General features: G+C 36.4%; 1 protein-coding gene across 3 annotated transcripts in view; it reads left to right on the top strand.

The window, feature by feature from the left end:
* Positions 1 to 20,078, top strand: part of LOC306877059 (protein TANC1-like) — a 148,757-nt gene extending 128,679 nt beyond the window's left edge. For all 3 annotated transcript variants that reach the window (XM_079428588.1, XM_079428586.1, XM_079428587.1), the window contains 11 exons: positions 200 to 436; positions 1,416 to 1,598; positions 3,135 to 3,213; positions 9,255 to 9,388; positions 9,463 to 9,586; positions 9,700 to 9,875; positions 10,993 to 11,125; positions 12,455 to 12,546; positions 13,612 to 13,758; positions 15,157 to 15,257; positions 17,287 to 20,078. In XM_079428588.1, coding sequence (XP_079284714.1) covers positions 200 to 436; positions 1,416 to 1,598; positions 3,135 to 3,213; positions 9,255 to 9,388; positions 9,463 to 9,586; positions 9,700 to 9,875; positions 10,993 to 11,125; positions 12,455 to 12,546; positions 13,612 to 13,758; positions 15,157 to 15,257; positions 17,287 to 18,406 — 2,526 coding nt within the window. In that variant the 3' untranslated portion in view covers positions 18,407 to 20,078. The remainder of the gene's footprint in view (positions 1 to 199; positions 437 to 1,415; positions 1,599 to 3,134; positions 3,214 to 9,254; positions 9,389 to 9,462; positions 9,587 to 9,699; positions 9,876 to 10,992; positions 11,126 to 12,454; positions 12,547 to 13,611; positions 13,759 to 15,156; positions 15,258 to 17,286) is intronic.
* Positions 20,079 to 20,304: the final 226 nt, after the last annotated feature.

The raw sequence follows: 20,304 nt of genomic DNA, 5'->3' as shown, positions 1-20,304 counted from the left end.
CAATGTGAGGGCTGGAGGAAGATAAATGACAAGCGACAGCTCTAAACGACAGTTCAAATGCTGCAAATCACTCTCGATTTAAGGGGTTTTGGTTTGGTTTTGTGAATCGTGAAGGATGTCTCTTGTTCTTGATTCAGACACAGTTTGAGCTCTCTAGAATCGTTTGTCAGTCTCTGAACTGTCTCGTGTGTGTCTGTAGGTGAGCCGTCTGCTGATGCTGGGTGGAGCGAATGTCAACTATCGTACGGAGGTGTTGAACAACGCTCCGGTCCTCTGCGTCCAGGCTCACCTGGGCCATCAGGAAATGGTCAGCCTGCTGCTGGAGTTCGGAGCGAACGTGGACGTGGTTTCAGAGAACGGCATGAGTTCCTTGTGTTACTCAGCAGCCGCTGGTCATCTGGGGCTGGTCAGGCTTCTCTGTAAGAGAGAAGCCAAGGTCAGTGCAGATATATAAATTTTTTTATTTTTGGACTCTCTGATATCTTTTTTCAGGATTCTTTGATGAGTAAAAAGTTAAAAAGAACAGCATTTATTTAAAATAAAAATATTTTATATATATATACACTACCATTCAAAAGTTTGGGGTCAGTACATGTTTTTCTTTCTTTTTTTGAAAGAAATTAATACTTTTATTTGCCAAGAATATGTGACATTGATTAAAAAAAAACATTTTGATGCTGTTTATTCATCAAAGAATCTTGAAAAAATATCACAAATTCCCAAATAAATAAATTAAGCAGCACATCTGTTTCCAACATTGATGATAAATATTATTATAATGATTTCTGAAGGACCATGTGACACAGAAGACTGGAGTAATGATACTGAAAATTCAGTTTTGATCACAGGAATAAATTAAATTTTAATATATATATATATTCACATAGAAAATAGTTTTTTTTTAATTGTAAAAAATGTTCACATTTTACTGTTATTTTTTTAATCAAATACATTTAGCCTTGCTGATCAGAAGGCATTGGAAATAATATGCACCAATAAAACAATAACATGTATAAAGCAGTGTTATTTCTGTATAATTTAAATACTATTGTAGTTTTTGTTAATATTTTGAATTAGATTTACGTTTTCTGTTTTCACTTTATTTGGCATTTAAAGTTTTAGTAATTTTGTTCTGTGTTTTGTAATTTTTATATATAATATAAATGTCTGTATGGTTTTTATTAATTGTTATTTAATAGTATATTTTATTACTTCAAGTTAAACTAAACAAAAATGAGAAATATTGCCTTGGCAACTAGCTGAAATCAAATAAGTTTCATTTTTTTAATATATATTTAGTTTATCAGTTAATGTTGATTTTATTTCAAGTTATGGAAATATGATTTTAGTTTTAGTATTAAGGATCTTGGTTTTGGTCAATCTTTTCAGTTTTTGATGTTGTGGTTTGTGGTCAGGTGGATCACGTGGATAAGAGCGGCCAGTGTGCGATGGTGCATGCGGCCCTGCGGGGTCATTCAGAGGTCATCGAGTGTCTGCTGGAGCTGAGCTGGAGCACTGAGGGTCAACAGGACCTGAGTCTGAAGAACAAAGCCCTGCAGCAGGGGCTCATCGCGGCCTGCAGTATGGGACACATTCATGTGAGCTCACACACACACACACACTTTTTCTATTATGGTGCAATATTTACAGGGCATTTTTAACTTTTATGAGGGCAATTTGTTTTTCTAACCACCTAAAAATGTGTAGTGTCTCACAATTTTGTGTCAAATGCTTCAGTTGAGTTAATAATAAATAATCTGAAAAATTGCATCTGGTACTTATACAATCAAATCTTCATCACATACAAAAGCAGCTGTAAATAATGCACAATAAATCATCTGTTAGAATGCAGTTTATTATGAACATACAGCTCTATACTGTCAATATATAGCAGTAAATTAGATTTATTCACTTTTTGGGAGTTGTTGTGGATGATCTCTTTACATTTCAGTATTTTTAGAGATGATTTTAGTTTGTGTTTTTTCCACTTTAACTGTCTAACAGTAGCATGCACGAAAACAACCACAGTATTATTAAAATTGATATATTACAAAATATGTCAAATGTTGTTGTTTTTTTAAACCCATAGGAATTTATTCTAATATCTGAGACATTTCTATCACCATCGATGTCTTTTGGGGTTCAGCCTTGGTTATTTTCTGATCCTAGTGCATCCACTTACACAGGCTCACATATTTGCACACATAAAAGGACTTTCTGTGGATGTATGTTCAGTGAACACAAGAATCAGGCCTTGAAGTAAAATAAATCTTATGGATGTTGTAAGGATGCGGTTGCCGTGGGAGAACAGCCATAGCAACACGCTGGTCTCTAAGGTCAAGCTGTTTGAGCCTTAAAAGTAATGGATGGAAGAAGCTCTTGTGTTTGATTTTGCGTTAATATTGTTCCAGCACCAGCGCTTCAGTCTGAACTTATTTATTCAACTTCCTGTTGATCGACCCAGATAGTCTCATTGTTGCAGTCGAGAGTTATTGTTAGTCTTGCCAGGAGTGGGTGAAATGAGAAAATGAACCAGCCATGAAACTTAGTTTTATTAAATATATTTATTTGTCCTTATGACAGTATTTCAATGTTTTCCTTGCATTTTTCTTTTTTTGTACACAACATAAATGTTTTTCATTTAAATAACTTTAGCAACGGCAGTGTTATTTTAGAAACATTGATATACTGTTATAGTTTTTATATTTTCAGTTTTCTCTATAATTTGTTTAATTTACATTTTGTTTGTCATTTTTAGTAAGATTTTTTATAATTTGACCAGTTTTTATTTAAGTATGAAAATAAAATGTTGCCTAGGCAAATAGCTGAAATAAAAGTTTAAGTTTTATATATATTTTATTTCAGTTAATGATTTTGTTTCAAGTAACAACAATGTTGTTTTATGGTTTAGTTTTAGTTACGATCGTCAGACTCTCATTCTTAAAATCAATTTTAATCATGTAACATGTTGTAGTTGCTCATTACATTCCCAGCCACTGCAGAGTAACTTCAGCAAAGCCAATTTTTACCCACATATGGAGTTTAATGTTCCTGGTTTCAGCCCGTATCAGATTCTTCATTTGCTGTTCTGTGCTATTATTGCACTTGATTGATGTGAGCTGGTGTTTTGGCAGGTGCTGGAAGGCTTGTTGATGTTGAATAATGAACTGGAGGTGCAGATTGATGCCCACGACACACTGTGGGGCGAAACAGGTACGTTCAGGTCTTCTTCATGTTTGTATCTCTCGTCTCTCTCATTATCTCGTCATTATTTCTGTTCCATTAGGAGTCAGAATTGCAGTCGGTGGGAAGCTTACAGTAAATTGTGGGTGCCTGTAGATGTTTCTTAGAAAATAAATCATCAGACACAAGCTATGGGATAAGGCTGCACGATCTTAGTATTTTACTTTTTTTTTATTTTATTCCCATCACATCTTTTCAAGTAGGGCTCGCTGCAGTCCACAAGATCCAGGGGGCGTGGTTGGATCCACATCTAGGGGGTGGAGATTGGTAGGTTTAGGGGTGGAGATGGGGTGAGTTCAGGGATCAGGGGGGTGGAGATGGGGTGGGTTTAGGGATCAGGGGGTGGAGATTAGTAGGTTTAGGGGTGGGTTTAGGGATCAGGGGGTGGAGATTGGTAGGTTTAGGGGTGGAGATGGGGTGGGTTTAGGGATCAGGGGGTGGAGATTGGTAGGTTTAGGGGTGGAGATGGGGTGGGTTTAGGGATCAGGGGGTGGAGATTGGTAGGTTTAGGGATCAGGGGGTGGAGATTGGTAGGTTTAGGGGTGGAGATGGGGTGGGTTTAGGGATCAGGGGGTGGAGATTGGTAGGTTTAGGGGTGGAGATGGGGTGGGTTTAGGGATCAGGGGGTGGAGATTGGTAGGTTTAGGGGTGGAGATGGGGTGAGTTCAGGGATCAGGGGGTGGAGATTAGTAGGTTTAGGGGTGGAGATGGGGTGAGTTCAGGGATCAGGGGGTGGAGATTAGTAGGTTTAGGGATCAGGGGGTGGAGATTGGTAGGTTTAGGGGTGGAGATGGGGTGGGTTTAGGGATCAGGGGGTGGAGATTGGTAGGTTTAGGGATCAGGGGGTGGAGATTGGTAGGTTTAGGGGTGGAGATGGGGTGGGTTTAGGGATCAGGGGGTGGAGATTGGTAGGTTTAGGGATCAGGGGGTGGAGATTGGTAGGTTTAGGGGTGGAGATGGGGTGGGTTTAGGGATCAGGGGGTGGAGATTGGTAGGTTTAGGGGTGGAGATGGGGTGGGTTTAGGGATCAGGGGGTGGAGATTGGTAGGTTTAGGGGTGGAGATGGGGTGAGTTCAGGGATCAGGGGGTGGAGATTAGTAGGTTTAGGGGTGGAGATGGGGTGGGTTTAGGGATCAGGGTGTGGAGATTGGTAGGTTTAGGGATCAGGGGGTGGAGATTGGTTAGTTTAGGGGTGGAGATGGGGTGGGTTTAAGGATCAGGGGGTGGAGATTGGTAGGTTTAGGGGTGGAGATGGGGTGGGTTTAGGGATCAGGGGGTGGAGATTGGTAGGTTTAGGGCTGGAGATGGGGTGGGTTTAGGGATCAGGGGGTGGAGATTAGTAGGTTTAGGGGTGGAGATGGGGTGAGTTCAGGGATCAGGGGGTGGAGATTGGTAGGTTTAGGGGTGGGTTTAGGGATGGGGGGTGGAGATTGGTAGGTTTAGGGGTGGAGATGGGGTGGGTTTAGGGATCAGGGGGTGGAGATTGGTAGGTTTAGGTAAATGTAAGGTAGGAGGAGTTGGATCTGGATCCAACCACGCCCCCTGGATCTTGTGGGCTGCAGCGAGACGCTCCTCCATATTTCAGTAATCACTGAAGATTAAAAGCTTAAAACAAATCAAAATTCATCCTGTTAAAACTATTTTAAAATAAGACATTGCATGACCATGGAAATAGTACTTAAAATATTTTAGTGGGTGGTGTCAAATGTCAAAGTACAAATTTTACTACAATATTTACAATCAAAAGTGATGACACTGTCAGAATAATCCAGTAGTGTGGGTTTTCCAGCATGTACTCACTGGACCTCTGTTTCTCGTAAATACTGCTGTGTATTGTGCACATTATTTTTTGACAGACATCCATGTTGTGATATTGAAATGATGTTGATTTTGAAAAAAATGAATTGTAAGTTAATTATTTACATCTAAGCCAGCAAGTATTCAGTAGAGTGATTGATGCCCATGAGTGTTATGTCGGACAGCCAGACTAAGTTTTTGACAGACATGTTTGATTTTAGGCTATTGTTAATGTACTTTATATAAGAGTGAAGAGTGATAAATCTAACACTGGCCTCAAAACTTCTCTAGTGATAAATCATTAGTGATTTATATACTCTCTTTAGGTTAAGTATTGTAAATCACTAAAATTGCAGCTTTTGTGAGCAGACGTCTCAGTGCAAGATAAGCTGTTATTGTCGTCTCTGGTGCTGTTTGAAGGGGTTTGAGACAGACTAGCGCTGTGACGAGTGACTCAGCGGTCTTCATTAGTGCGTGTGCAGTCTGATGCAGCTCTACATTATGATTATTCGATGCAGTGTAAGGTTTGTCTGCTGTAGATTGTGAGTTTGAGATGTGGCTGCAGTCACAAGTCTATTAACCCTTGTGCATCAATAAAACGTAGGTCCATAGTGGACAGAAATGTCCATGTCAAAAAAACGGTCTTAAAAATTTGAAGCTTGCGAGCAGAGACTTAAGTGTGGTCTCATTTTAAAGAAGACCCATGGCAGATTATTGTTGAAGTAAAAAGTTTAAAAAGTGAAACCAAAAAAAAGTTATACAGGTTTAAGTTTATGAAAATTATTGATGAACAATATTTTATATTTTATTTTATTAAAATTTTATATATGAAACATGTTGAACTCTAAACCTGCTAGAAAATAAAAGCCATACATCTAAACAAGTTGTGTTCCAAATTTGAGGTTGATATTTCAAAAAATGAGCTTTCAGTAAGATTTTGTTTGGACGCAGTACCACATTTTCCCCATTAGATGCCAGCAAAACTCTGCTGGTGCACACAGTGCTTGGATTTGTGATTTAGAGTTTTTCTTTCTCAAATATTACAAGCACACACTCAATTTTTTTTGACACACATACAAACCACACTCTGACATCCATACCAACACACCTACACAATTATAGCTGCATTATATATCAATTGGCTCTATAATACGCAGAAGCAGAAAACAGGAATAAAGCGAGTATTTGCTTTATAGACCAAACCTGAAAAAATAGCACCATCTGGTAAAAAATGTAATTTTGAAACCTTGCCTCATTTTACAGTTAAACGGCACTGCGATTAAAATAGCAGTTTTAATGGGTTTCAATGGGGTCATTTTTGTCCAAAAGATGTAACAATTTGTGTATATAGTGTAACAATTTTGTAAATAGATTTATTAAAGGAAATGAGGGTGGAATATTAAAATTCCAATAAAAATACTCACCTGAGCCTAAATTTATTTATCTCATTTAATTACACAGCTCCGCATCCGGTGTGACCTTCACTGGCTTTATGTGCCGCTGTAAAGGAAGAGAAACTGCTGTATTGTGTGTATTGTGAGATGGAGGGAGAAATTAAGTGAATTATCCAGAAGGCTGGATACTTTTGACTCTTCAAAAACTATGTGCATCTCAGCAGTTTAAAGACCGGCGAAAGATAAATACTAGACCTTGAGCTAATAAGTTCATCGTCACTTTAATGGCCTTTTATGATGAATGTTTTATTATTTAATTGGTACATATGGTACATTTATGGTGCAACTTGCATTGCATTTATGGTACACATACTGTATATGGGTGGTCTGGTCATGTGTTTAAATGCATTCATCCATCTGAAGTTGTAGAAGTTTGTAGTTTAGTTTCAGTAAGAGCTCTGTTTTCCCTGAGGAGGAGTTTTGAGAGCTACAGTATGATTTATCATACAGAGATGTCAAGCATATTTTGGTTCCTCATCACAAGGTCACACAGAAACACATGGATATCTCAGCATTATTTATGTGTTTGTGGTGTGTGTGTGCATGAGGAAGTCTACAGAAAGTTGAACTCAAACAGATATTCAACTGATAAGAGTGTTAAAGCAAAACAGGCCTTTCCCCAGGCAGCTGTTCACCTCCGAAAACCTGAAACAAGATGCTTTCTCAATAAACATGGGTTCTCCTTCGGCTTTCGAGAAATTATTATATCAATTATTTTAATTTGCAGGCATGGGAAATCGTGGGAAAAAAATCTTAATTGAAAATTTTTTTTTTATGAAATTGCTGTTAACATTTTAAATTGATTGAAAAAAAATTTTATACAATTTTTTTACATTTATATATATATTTTTTTTTTTTTTTTGGAAAAATGGATTTTATAAAAATGAATAAATCCATTCATTCCTTTCACGATGCATTTCCAGGCCTGGAAAAAATCATGAAAATTAATTAAAATATAAATATAAATGTAGCTCTAAAATATTTTATTGGCTAGAGATTGTTTTTTGGCAGTGCTAATCTTTGTAAAAAAATTTTTTTTTTTTAAAGTCCAGTAATAATCAACGGCTTAAAAATAATAATAAAATACAGTAGGAATCCTGAATTTGAACCCGGCTCGTTGTGGGGTTTGTGGGCATGCACAGACTCAAGATGGCTATAAAGAGAGGGCGTTCAGGCTCCTTTCTGTCCTGTTAGTTTCTCGAGCAGCAACCAAACAAGCATATGAGCTCCAATGAAAATTCTGGAGTTAAAAATGACCAAAACACCAGTCAGAAAACTGCTTTACTTTCCTGTGAGAATGACACTCTCCAATTTTGATTGGAAAACAGTAAAACACCTTAAAAACTCATGTCCTAGATTAGTTTAGGACACATCCCTTTCTGTATTTATGCTTCACTCCATGTTTCTGTGTCACTCTCTTGTGTAAATGACATAAAGCAGTGCTCTTGGGTCCAGATGGATGTCGTGCTTCTTGAAGACGTCTCTCTAATGGCTCAGGCATCTTCTCTAAATGGATGCTGTGGATGTGTAGGGTCCCGATCCTTTAATCTTGCTCAGACCGTAGAGAGCTGTTAGTCACGTGACCACTATACGACCCCGTCAGACCCCACATGAATGCTCTGGCCAGAACACAGTCTGTCCGTTATGAGGACAGAGAGATTCCTCTCTAATTACTGATCCGTCAGGGATCCAGTCAGATTTTGTGCCTTTACTATTCTTATAATTTTATTAGTGTAATTATTATTTAGTACTGTATAAAAAGTTTGGATTATAAAACTAATAGTTCCAGTGCTACATTCTGATTGGATGAAATGTAAAATGCTAATTAATACACACCTATGATACACATTGAATATTAATGCATCAAGTTGCCAACCATAAACAAAATACAGTTATGCTGTGGTCACGTTATATCGTAATTACTTTAATTATGAGATTCTTCTTAGTGCAGTTTAAGTAAATTTTTGTATTATTTAATGTTATTTTTATTTTATAATTATTATTATATTTAATATGTTAAATATTGTAAATATAAATATTTGATTTATTATTAATGATTAATGTATTGTTTTATTAGTTTATTTATAATTATTTTATTATTAATAAATTCATATTGTATTCGTTTATTTACAATGACTAAATATTATATTGATTTTATATATATATATATATATATATATATATATATATATATATATATATAATTTTAATACATAATATTAAATATGACTTTATTATTAAATGATATCTTAATGTACTAATAAAAATAATTAATAATTTTATGCACAATCAGTATCATTATTTAATATATTATTAACCGATTTATGTTGAATAATTTTGTTTATATGTATTATTTAATTATATATATATATATATATATAAATGTAGCAATGAATTTATTATTCATAATTAATAAACAATATTTATTTTATTGGTTTATTTCATTATTCATTTTATTTATTTGTACGTAGTAAATATTTTAGTATTGATTACTTATTTATATTAGTTTTCCTATAGCAATAAATAATTAATGTTCCTCTATATGCTTTTATGAAACATTTTCTAAATAAAGCACCCTGGGTGCATAATAAACTCAAAATGGTTACTGTACTTTTTTGTGAAATCACACCTGCAAAGCTCTTGCAGAACCTCCCCCAAAAATCTATAAACAAGCATTATATGTGCCACTATTTCATATTCAGTTATAATAGCATGTAACATTCAACGAATGCGTGCTTGCATTTCTCTTCATTCTCTCAGCTCTGACTGCGGCCGCAGGACGGGGGAAGATGGAGGTGTGCAGCTTCCTGCTGGAGCGGGGGGCGCAGATTCAGCAGGTGAACAGGAGAGGAGCGTGTGCTCTGTTCTGCGCGGTCCGACAGGGACACTGGCAGGTGCGACGCTGCAAAACACCTCAACTCAGACATCTTCAGAAAAGATGTTTAACGCAGGAACGTCTCTCTTTCAGATCGCAGATCTGCTGCTGCAGCATGGGGCGGATGTGAATGTAAGCGACAAACAGGGCCGGACGCTGCTGATGGTGGCCGCGTGTGAGGGGCATCTCAGCACAGCCGACTTCCTGTTGTCTAAAGGTGAGTGACATGCGCAAATGCACTTTATTTATCAGCACAATCTTTTGCAATTGTTGATATTTATAATGCATGAGGAAAAAAAGTTTCCAGCAAACATCCTCTGCTTTTCCCAGGTGCCTCTTTAGCATCGGTGGATAAGGAAGGGTTAACGCCGCTCAGCTGGGCGTGTTTAAAAGGACACAAGAACATTGTTCAGTTTTTGGTGGAGAAGGGTGCGGTTATTGACCACTCGGACAAGAATGGACGCACTCCGCTGGACCTGGCTGCTTTTTACGGAGACGCAGACATCGTGAGTCAGTAACGTATCGTAGAGCCTCACGGAGGTCAGACAGGGATCTTACAGATGTGTGAAGTCACAGGACTGATGCACAGGATCACAAGAGAGATTTTTAGCGTATTATATTCAGTAGCTTGATGCATTTGGATCGAGTTAACAAACAGGATGCAGATTTACTGTATATGAGTTTAAGGTAAGTTATGTGATGGACGTTTTGTGCTGCTGTTTGGCAAACTTAGCATCTATTTTGATGCATATTATTTATTTCTTTTACTTTGTTGAACGTGAAATTTGTGTAATCAATTGAGGAATTGAGTGCAGGAAACAACAAATCGGGACATAAATAAATGCATAATTAGTCAAAATAATTTATTCACTACCATTCAAAGGTTTGGGGTCAGAAATTTTTATTGTTTTAAATGTTTTTGAAAGAAGTGTGTTCTGCTCACCGAAGCTGCATTTATTTGATGAAAATACACTGAAAATTTTGAAATATTAATACAATTTAAAATAACCGTTTTCTTTGTGAATATACAGTAAATTTATTCTCGTGATGCAATTACTCCAGTCTTCAGTGTCACATGATCTTCAGAAATCATTCTAATATACTGATTTGCTGCTCAACAAACATTTCTGATTATTATCAATGTTGAAAACAGTTGTTTTCAACATTGCTCCCCGGGCGCTGCAGCATGGCTGCCCACTGCTCCGGGTGTGTGTTCACGGTGTGTGTGTGTGTGTGCATTTGTTCACTACTCACTGCTGTGTGTGTGCACTTGGATGGGTTAAACGCAGAGCACCAATTTCGAGTATGGGTCACCATACTTGACAATACGTCACGACTTTTGTGCTGCTTCATATTTTTGTAGAAACAGTCATTTCTTTAATAATAGAAAGTTCAAAAGAACAGCATTTACAGTATTTGAAATAGATCTCTTTTGTAACATTGTCACTTTTGACCAATTTAATTGCTGAATTTATATTTTATTATTAATTTTATTCACATAAAAATTCTGACCCCAAACTTTTGAACAGTAGTGTATTTTGAGATAAAACTACTACTTCCTGTCATTCTAGTTTCAGCTTCCTCACGGATGATTTGAGGCATGTGTGTTGTGTGTGTTTGCAGGTTCATTATCTGGTTGAGAAGGGGGCTGTGATCGAGCACGTGGACTACAGTGGCATGAGGCCGCTGGATCGAGCCATCGGCTGCAGAAACACCTCAGTGGTGCTCACCTTACTGAAGAAAGGAGCCAAACTTGGTGAGACCTGGATCATATGGAGGATAATGTTGCCTTTTGGCAATATTATCAATATTTGTGTGTTTGCTGTGAAATGAAAAGCATGATGGATTTTTTACATCAGAGACTGAATAGTTATTGTAGCTTCAAAATATTTTAATGCAAGAAGTAAAATACAGTGAAAAGAATGAAGAGTTTTGAATTAATTCACTGAAACATGTGATATTCATTAGCCAATCACATCTTTTCCTCCTGAAGCTCTTACATCACAGACCCTGCTCTCTGTGTGTGTGTGTGTGTGTTGCTGGTGTTCAGCCTTTCTCAGAACCAGCTGTTTCCACTGACTTGAGCTGATTTAATTGCACAAAAACAATCATACTGCATCATGGTCTTTGTATGTGAATCTTACTTTCAGAACTTATAACACCCAAAGTCATTTTATGCCATAACAACACTTTGATAAAAATTGAAAAGGTGATTAAAAAAGTCATAATTTACACATTTCCTTGCTGATGACAGAAACTGCATTTCAAATATAGCAATTAAAATGCATAATCAACTAATCATAATCGTTTAAATGAAAGTGGCTGAAGTAGTTTCCAGCATAGCAACAAAAAAGAAAGTGTGCAACAGCTTTTACACCAGTTTTTTTGTTTGTCTGCTGAAGCTCTTTGACGTAGCATTTAATTTCAGCTAGTTGCAATATTTCTCATTTTCAGTTAGTTTAACTTCTTGTGTTAAAATAAAAATTGACAAAACTAATAAAAAAAAAATTACAAAAGACAAAAAATAAATACTAATTCAAAATATAAAAAAAAAAAACTAAAATATTATCTTGATGCAAAAATAGCTCTGATGACATGCAGGTAAAAAAGTTTACATTTGATTTTATTTTAAAGTTATTTTAGTTTTACCAAACACAAACAGTGTGTGTGACAAAGCTAGATCGGTCTCATCAATATCAAGCAGGGTTCACCAGACTAAGGTTCATGAGGGAACTGCAGGAGACTTAAGAGCTGATGAAAAGATGAAAATGCAGCCAGTGGAAACGAGCAAAAGCTGTGTGTTGGTGTAAAAGTGAAGCACATGTGGCGTCTGGAGGCTGGTGTGTGACTGCTGTGGACGAGTGATGCTGTATTTTCTCTTTCTGCTCTGTTTCTCATTCTTCTCTCTTTTAACTGCTTTCACTAAAACCCTCGTCAGGCTACAGAACGTCACCTTATGATCGAACAGGTACACTCTTTAGGTAACTCTATTTCACGCCAATTCCATTCTTCTGCTCAGCTGTGTTTTCAGGATCAGATTGATGTAACGCTCCACCTCTCTCTCTCTCTCTCTCTCTCTCTCAAGGTAACGCAGCGTGGGCGATGGCGACCTCCAAACCCGACATCCTCATCATCCTCCTGCAGAAGCTCATGGAGGAAGGCAACCTGTTGTATAAGGTCAGGACGGGTTCAAGTTTAGCCTAATTACACAAACAAATATGAAAGGCCAAGATTGAAATTCTTTATACATATAATTACTTGATTTAATTTTAATTAATTACTATACATAATTATATATTTTCTTGCATTGAATAAATTATATTATATAATTAATTATAATTTATTGAAAACAAGACATTTAAAATGATAGAGTTAGAATTTTTTGTATAATTTTATAATTATGAATTATGCTTTTACATACGTATGTGTGTTAATAATTCATAATTATAATCAATATTCAACATGTCTCAAATATATGTGTATATAACTTTTAAAAACTATAATGTATTACTTTATATAAATATAAATTATATTTATTAAATACTAGATAATACATAATAATTATAAATATAATTTACTCACACAAGACCCAGCCAAGAGGGTGGATGGAGCAAGAGAAATGTTGATTATAATTAAGGAATAACTGACGACGGACCGAAGTCAATTATTCCGCTTATACTACAGTTGCCACACCTCAAGACATTGATAGCAGACTAATACAGTTAATAACTAAGTTATGAGGAGAGAGAGATTACCTCTGTGAGTCTGTGCGTCTCTCAAAAGTGTTCGGCAGTCAGAGTAGTGCTAACAACATTAGTGCATCTGTTAACGTGTGTACAGACTGACGAATGCCTTGAAATATATCATCTGATCAATGTCTTGAGGTGTGGCAATAAGCCGAATAATTGACTTCAGTCCGTTGAATTATCATTATTATCGTCAATTATTCCTTACTGAATATATATATATATATATATATGGGTGGATGGAGTGAGAGAAAAGTTTAGCATAATTTCAGAGATATTTGAGAGCTCAATGTTGAGACTGACTAATAATAAACAAGTATTCCAGAGATGAGTTTTGATATGTCATATTAATGTCTGAACGCTTATCAAAGCGCTGAGCTTTAATCCAGGAGAAAAGGGATTGGAAATAATGACATATTGAGTGATTGTTATCAGAGCAGAAGTGAGCAGCTGATGTGTGTGAGACATGATCTGCGTCTCTCTCTCTTTCTCTCAGAGGGGGAAGATGAAGGAAGCGGCTCAGCGGTATCAGTACGCGTTGAGGAAGTTTCCCAGAGAGGGATTCGGTGATGAACTCAAGGCCTTTAAGGAGCTGCGTGTGTCTTTGTACCTCAATCTCTCCCGCTGTCGCCGGAAAACCAACGTAAGACACCAGACACCCCTGCTCTCATTCACTTATGTCTCTTTAGTGCAGTCAGCTGGTTTTACTAACACATTTTCATATGAATTCAGCAGGAGCCAGACATAAATAATGTTCAGATTTTATTCAGCTATTAATGCTGACATCAAGGTTTTCAAATACAAGGCAGTGTTATTTTAGTATTATTTATATACTATTGTAGTATTTATTAATGTTTTAAATTATAAATATAAAATTGTACTTTTATTTAGCATTTAAATTTTTAGCTTAATTTGTAGTCATTTTTTTGTAAAATTGCCATTTTATTAGTTTTTTGTTATTTTTCTATTTAGTTTTAGATTTTTTTTTTATATTGTTTTTTTTAAGTTCGTTACCAAGGCAACATTTCTCATTTGTTTACGTTTGTTGATGTAATATTTATATTTTATTTCACATTGATATAAAATGATTAAAATTGTTTTAATAGTTTGTCAACAACAACAGTGCAGGCTGAAAATGTATTAAAAAAATAAAAATCCAGAATTTTATGTACAAATTTTAAAATGTATTTATAAAATTTAATTGCATTTGTTATTTGGACTTTCACCAATATGCTTTTTGTGATATTGACGCTAACAGTTAATTGATTCCTAATTAAATTATGGTCAACCATATAAATTTTAAACATCCCAACCCAATTATCCAGTATTTATATTTATATTTTAGATTAATTTCACTTAATAAAAACTGTTTAATAATTTTAGGTTTAGTCAAAAATAATATCATTGCAGAATGGAAATGTATAAAAAGAGGAAAATACCAATATTTAATATACAATTTAATGTAAATTTATTTATAAAATATGAAATATATTTTAAAAAATTGGACTCTTCCCATGTGCTTTTTGTGATATTGATGCTAACAGTTATTTGATCCCTAATTTAAACTCAACTATAGAAATTCTTGAAAAATGACAAATTCTCTAATAATTACCAATTATTATTATTACGCTTCATGCCAAGAGTTTGTGCCGAGGTGTGCTGGTTCTGCTTGTCTGGATCAATCAGATTGTGTTTTTTCGCTGCTCAAGATGTCAGACACTGCAAGACGAGAAAGATGCAAATTACTCTGAGGGCCTGAATTGATTTGAAGGTCTATGCAGAAGTAATAGCCCGGCTCCAAAAGGTCTCCCGACACAATACGGAGCCAATTTCCAGTCTGCACCTCTGATTGATGACACAATGAACAACAGCTGAAGAGTTCATTAATTAAATCCCCTATTATTTGGACCAATTTACAGCTATTCAGCCGTGCTGCGGTGGGAATCTAAATTCTGCAGCTCTGGCTGAGTGGATGATTGCTTCACTTAGTTTGGTTGTTCTGAGTTTTGGTACCTGATGTTCACCTCACTCTCTCTGACAGGACTTTGGCATGGCGGAGGAGTTTGCAACCAAGGCTTTGGAGCTCAAACCCAAATCGTACGAGGCGTACTATGCTAGAGCCAGAGCCAAACGCAGCAGCAGGTGAGGCCACTGGATTTCATCCACTCCGAACCTAGTGTGCCGTCTACTTAGGCAGCATTTTAAGGCTTCACTACTGCACTTTAGATGCAAAGTCTGTTCTGCTCAAGTCAGAACTGCATTAAATAACAAATTGAAATATATTGTTTTTCTTACGGTGCTAAATGTTGATTCTAATTTAAAATTCTAATATGTGTATATATATATATATATATATATATATATATATATATATATATATATGTGTGTGTATATACATAACAAATGTAATTCATTCATATCATTTGTGTATGTATATATAATTAATTTGATAAAAGACAAATGCATCTATTAAAAAAAATAACTATTAGTACAATAATTAAAATTGTTTATATCTGTGTGTGTTATGTAAATATAATTCTAAATATAATACAAGATGATGAATGGAGTGAGAGATTTCTTTTTTTAAATGTTAATTATAATTATTAATTAAATGTATTTATATAATCATATATATATATATATATATATATATATAGTCCCCTCCAAAAGTATTGGAACAGTAAAGACAAAATTGATCTGTTGGCTGTGGAGTCAAGACATTTACAAATATGATTAAAAGATGAATATGAGACAAAACTACAGAATGTCACATTTTATTATTGGGTGATTGAACAGATATATGTTTTATCAGCTAAGAAGTTCAGCACTTTTAGAGTTCATCCCTCTATCTGATGTGAGCATAAGTATTGGAGCAGTTCCCTCACAGGTCTTTCTAAGTGATCAGCTGTGTCCTGTTGCATTAATTCTTCAGATATTAAAAGCAGGGAATGTGTCGTATCAGTTATATCCATTACTTCTGTATTCTGAATCTTGCATTCGATGATGACACACACAAACCAGGATGAAGATGAGGGAACTGACTTTGAGAAAAAAGCAAGCAATTTGGATGCTAAAAGAAAAGAGGAAGTCAGTTAGAGCTCCAGCAAAAACAAAGGGCATGGAGAAATCAAGAGTTTGGAAACCACCAACAACCAACAACGACCTGATCAGCTGAGAAAACAACAGTAGTTGATGACAGACAAATCATAAAAGCTGTGAAAATGAACCCTAAAAGACGTGTCTGTAAAATCACCAACAACTTCCAGAAAGCTGGGGTGATGCTCTGACAATCTACTGTCCTCAGGAGACTTTGACACAGAATTACAGATGCTACACAGCAAGATGCAAACCTCTGACCAGCACCAAAAATAGAAAGGCAAGATTAGAGTTTGCAAAAAAAAGCACAAAGGTGAGCCAGAAGAGTTTTGGATCTGTGTTTATGGACCGATGAGACAAAGATGAACCTTTATCTAAGTGATGGGAAAGCAAAAATGTGGAGAAAAAAGGGAACTGCAATGCTTCCAAGCATACAGCCTCATCTGTAAAGCATGGTGGAGGTGGTGTCATGGCATGGGCATGCATGGCTGTCTCTGAAACAGGCCCTCTCAACTTTACTGATGACTTAATGTATGATGACAGTAGCAGAATGAATTTGGAAGGGTACAAAACCATCTTGCCTACCAATATTCAAGAAAATGCCACCAGATTCATTGGGAAGTGCTTCATATTGCATCAGGAAAATGACCCAAAACACCACTAAAGGCTGGGAAAAGTATTTCAAAGGATGAGAGCAAGAGTCTGGTGATGTCTATGGTTCACAGACTCACTGCTGTGATTGTGTGCAAGGGATCTGTAACTAAATAATAGCTTTTAATCTTTAATATCTGCCTTATGTTCAACTGTCCCAATACTTATGCTCACATCAATGAGTGGGATGAACTCTAAAAGTGTGATTAATGTTGATTATAATTACAGATTATTTAAATTGTTTGGTTTTTTTAAATGGTTGCTAATATAGAAATAACAATAAAATAATTTACAAAATGTAACTATTATCATTAGTTTTTTTAATTTATATGATTGGTTCAGTTTCCTGTCACTTGTTTGCATTTCCAGCCTCAATTATTCTTCTGATTTTCTCTCCATCTCTATCTGAACGCTCTGCTCACAGACAGTTCAGCGCAGCGTTGGCCGACCTGCACGAGGCCACGAAGCTCTGCCCCAACAACCGCGAGATCTGCCGCCTGCTGGCCCGCGTGGAGGACGAGTGCAAACAGATGCAGCACAGCCAGAGCAAACACCAGAGCCTGAGCGACCCGGAGCACACCGGTCCAGAGCGCGTCGATGATGACGAGGAGGATGACGACTCTGAGGCCTGGTCTCAAAACATCTACTCGCTAAACCGGACTTCAAACGGCCGCTCGGTTTCACCGCCTCACAGGCAAAGCCACCGACATCAGCACCAGAAGAGCCTCATCCTGCAGCCCAGCAAACAGGCGCAGATCGTCAAAACCAACCAACATCTCGGCTCCTTACAGGCGGGATCCACACGGCCAATCAACACAAAGAGCCAGTCGCAATATGCTCCATCCAGCCCAATTCCTAGCCGACATATATCCAGCATCCTAAAGGCCGGACCTGGCATTGATATCAGCCCGTTACTGCCCACAAACGACAATGCAGACGTCCAAATGCACTCGTCTAAAACTCTAGAAGGGATGGTTCTTTCTGTGACTTCTGGAGCTCAAAGTCAAGAGCTGCGAAAGGATGCCAGCATGAGAGTTTCCAGCTCCACCAGCAGCTTGGCGTCCAGCAGCAGTTTATCAGACAGCGGGAAAGCGCAAGGCCCAGACGTGCGCACCAAAACCATATCGGACAAGCCTACGATCAGCCAGACTGGCTCTGTGGAGTTCAAACCCCGTCCGTTCATGGGAATCATGGACAAAAAGGCTCGATTTCAACAACAGCTGCAGCAGCCGGTGGCCTCTCGAGGTTGGCAGAGTCACTCCACTGAAGGACTCGTCTCTTCTGCGAGTCTGACGGGTGAGATCACATACGGCAAACCGTCCGGAGCTTACTACGAGCCGCTCAAGGGTCCCGCCATGGGCGGCCTGCACAACGGGAGTCTGCATGCTAAAGAGTTCTGCCATAAAGAAAGCAAACCGGTTCTGACCATGACGCATTCATTCACAGACAGCATGAGCAAACAGCCCGGCTTAACTCGAGAAAACCCCAGCATTCATGTAGCGGCAATGAAACCAAAGAGATCTTTTATTGAGTCAAATGTTTAGGTTGTTCATATGCAACAACCCTAGAAAACACACTTCAGATGAAGGGATTCGATCTATACACACACACTACTGTCCATGCAAAACTTTTTTTAAGAAATTAATACTATTCAGAAAGGATGCATTAAACTGATCAAAAGTGACAGTAAAGACATTGTAACATTATAAAAGGATTTATATTTCAAAAATGCTTTCTATTCATCATAGGATCCTGAAAACAAAACAAAAAAATATTTAAAGCGTTTTCAACATTGATAATCAGAAATGTTACTTGAGCAGTAAATCAGTATATTAGAATGATTTCTGAAGATCATGTGACACTGAAGACTGGAGTAATGATGCTGAAAATTCAGCTTTGCATCACAAAAATAAGTTACATTTTAAAAAATATTCACATAGAAAACATTTAGTTTAATTTGCAATATTTCACAATTTTTTACCATATTTTGAATCAAATAAATGCAGCGTTGGAGACACTTCTTTCAAAAACATAAAAAAAAAAATCTTCCCCAAACTTTTGATTGGTAGTTGTATGTATATCGTAAAGCATAGATATATAAAATATATACAATCAAAAAGTCTGGACATATACTTGTTCTCCATTTTCCATATTGTAGTATAATACAGTTTCAAACTTATGAATTTCTTATGAACTTAATTAAAATGGATATGTAGGCACAAGTTATTTGTATACAACATTTCAAGCCAAATTTCAAGGTTTTAAAGATCATTAAAAGTAATATAGTGCCATATATAGTTGTATATGTATAACGAGATTTAAGGAGTGTTCACAAACGCAATATTCACTCAGAAATATATGAAAACATGAAATTTATATTCTGAAATTCAGACTTGTGTTTATTGGTTACATTATAACTGATTTCTGGGTCTGTTTCTACTCGTGGTTTCTTTAAGCCCTGTGAACATGGACAACTCCAGCATCCAGGATGATTATTTAGATTTTTTAAAGCCCTTCAAAAGGGACCGTAACGGACCATAAACGCCTGAAGCGGGGTTCGATCACTGCATCACGTACACGGCACTGAGGATCCGACTCAGAACTGAATCTGTGCACAAGGGGTTAATGTTGCCTGACATTATGACAGAGATCAGACCCTCAACAATGTACTGTAAATATTATTGTAATGTGTATTTTTCACCTTTTATGTGAAGATGGTGTATTTTGACCATTTATTTACAAAAAAGAGTGTGTTGTGTTTTTCATGCATTTTTGGTTGATGTGATGTTTGCGGTTATTAAACTTGTCCCTGGTCTGTTTGTACATCTGAATTTGCCCTACGATGTTGAAAACTATTCTTTCCTGCTTGTTATTCCTGTCTAGATTAATTTATTTACGGCGCCTCCTGCTTGGTATCTGTCAAAGCAATATATTTTATATAGTTATTTTTGCACAGCTACTTTTAAAAGAAATATGAAATGTTTTATGAATATGAAACTACAGAGGCCATCTGGGTGTGAGCGCATGCTAAAGTTTGTGAAGGAAGTGGAGAAAAATATTAAAAATAAGTTTGAGATGGGCAGATATTATATTTGAAATGTGTATATATTTTTTTTCTGCAATTGGTGCCTCATGAGTTGTGATCCGTTACTGCATTCTGTATTAATAATTAATTTCTGCCATGGTCCATTTATGGGAAATAAAAACAAAAAATCCCACTGGAAAATGTATTTATTATTAATCACTATGAAGTGTTGCAATCTAGTTAAGATTAAAAAAAATTAATTAAAATTATAATCTGGCGAACATCCTTTTTAGATTACATTTTATTTCCCATGCACATTAATAAAAACGACTACATAAAATGTATTTTTTTGATGTAAAATATATATATATATTTTTTGCACCTGGAGTCTCATGGATTATGATCGCTTATGCACTT

The sequence above is a fragment of the Barbus barbus genome (genome assembly GCF_936440315.1).
Source record: "Barbus barbus genome assembly, chromosome: 11".
Taxonomy (NCBI): domain Eukaryota; kingdom Metazoa; phylum Chordata; class Actinopteri; order Cypriniformes; family Cyprinidae; genus Barbus; species Barbus barbus.
This window is presented reverse-complemented; position numbering and strand designations above follow the sequence as displayed.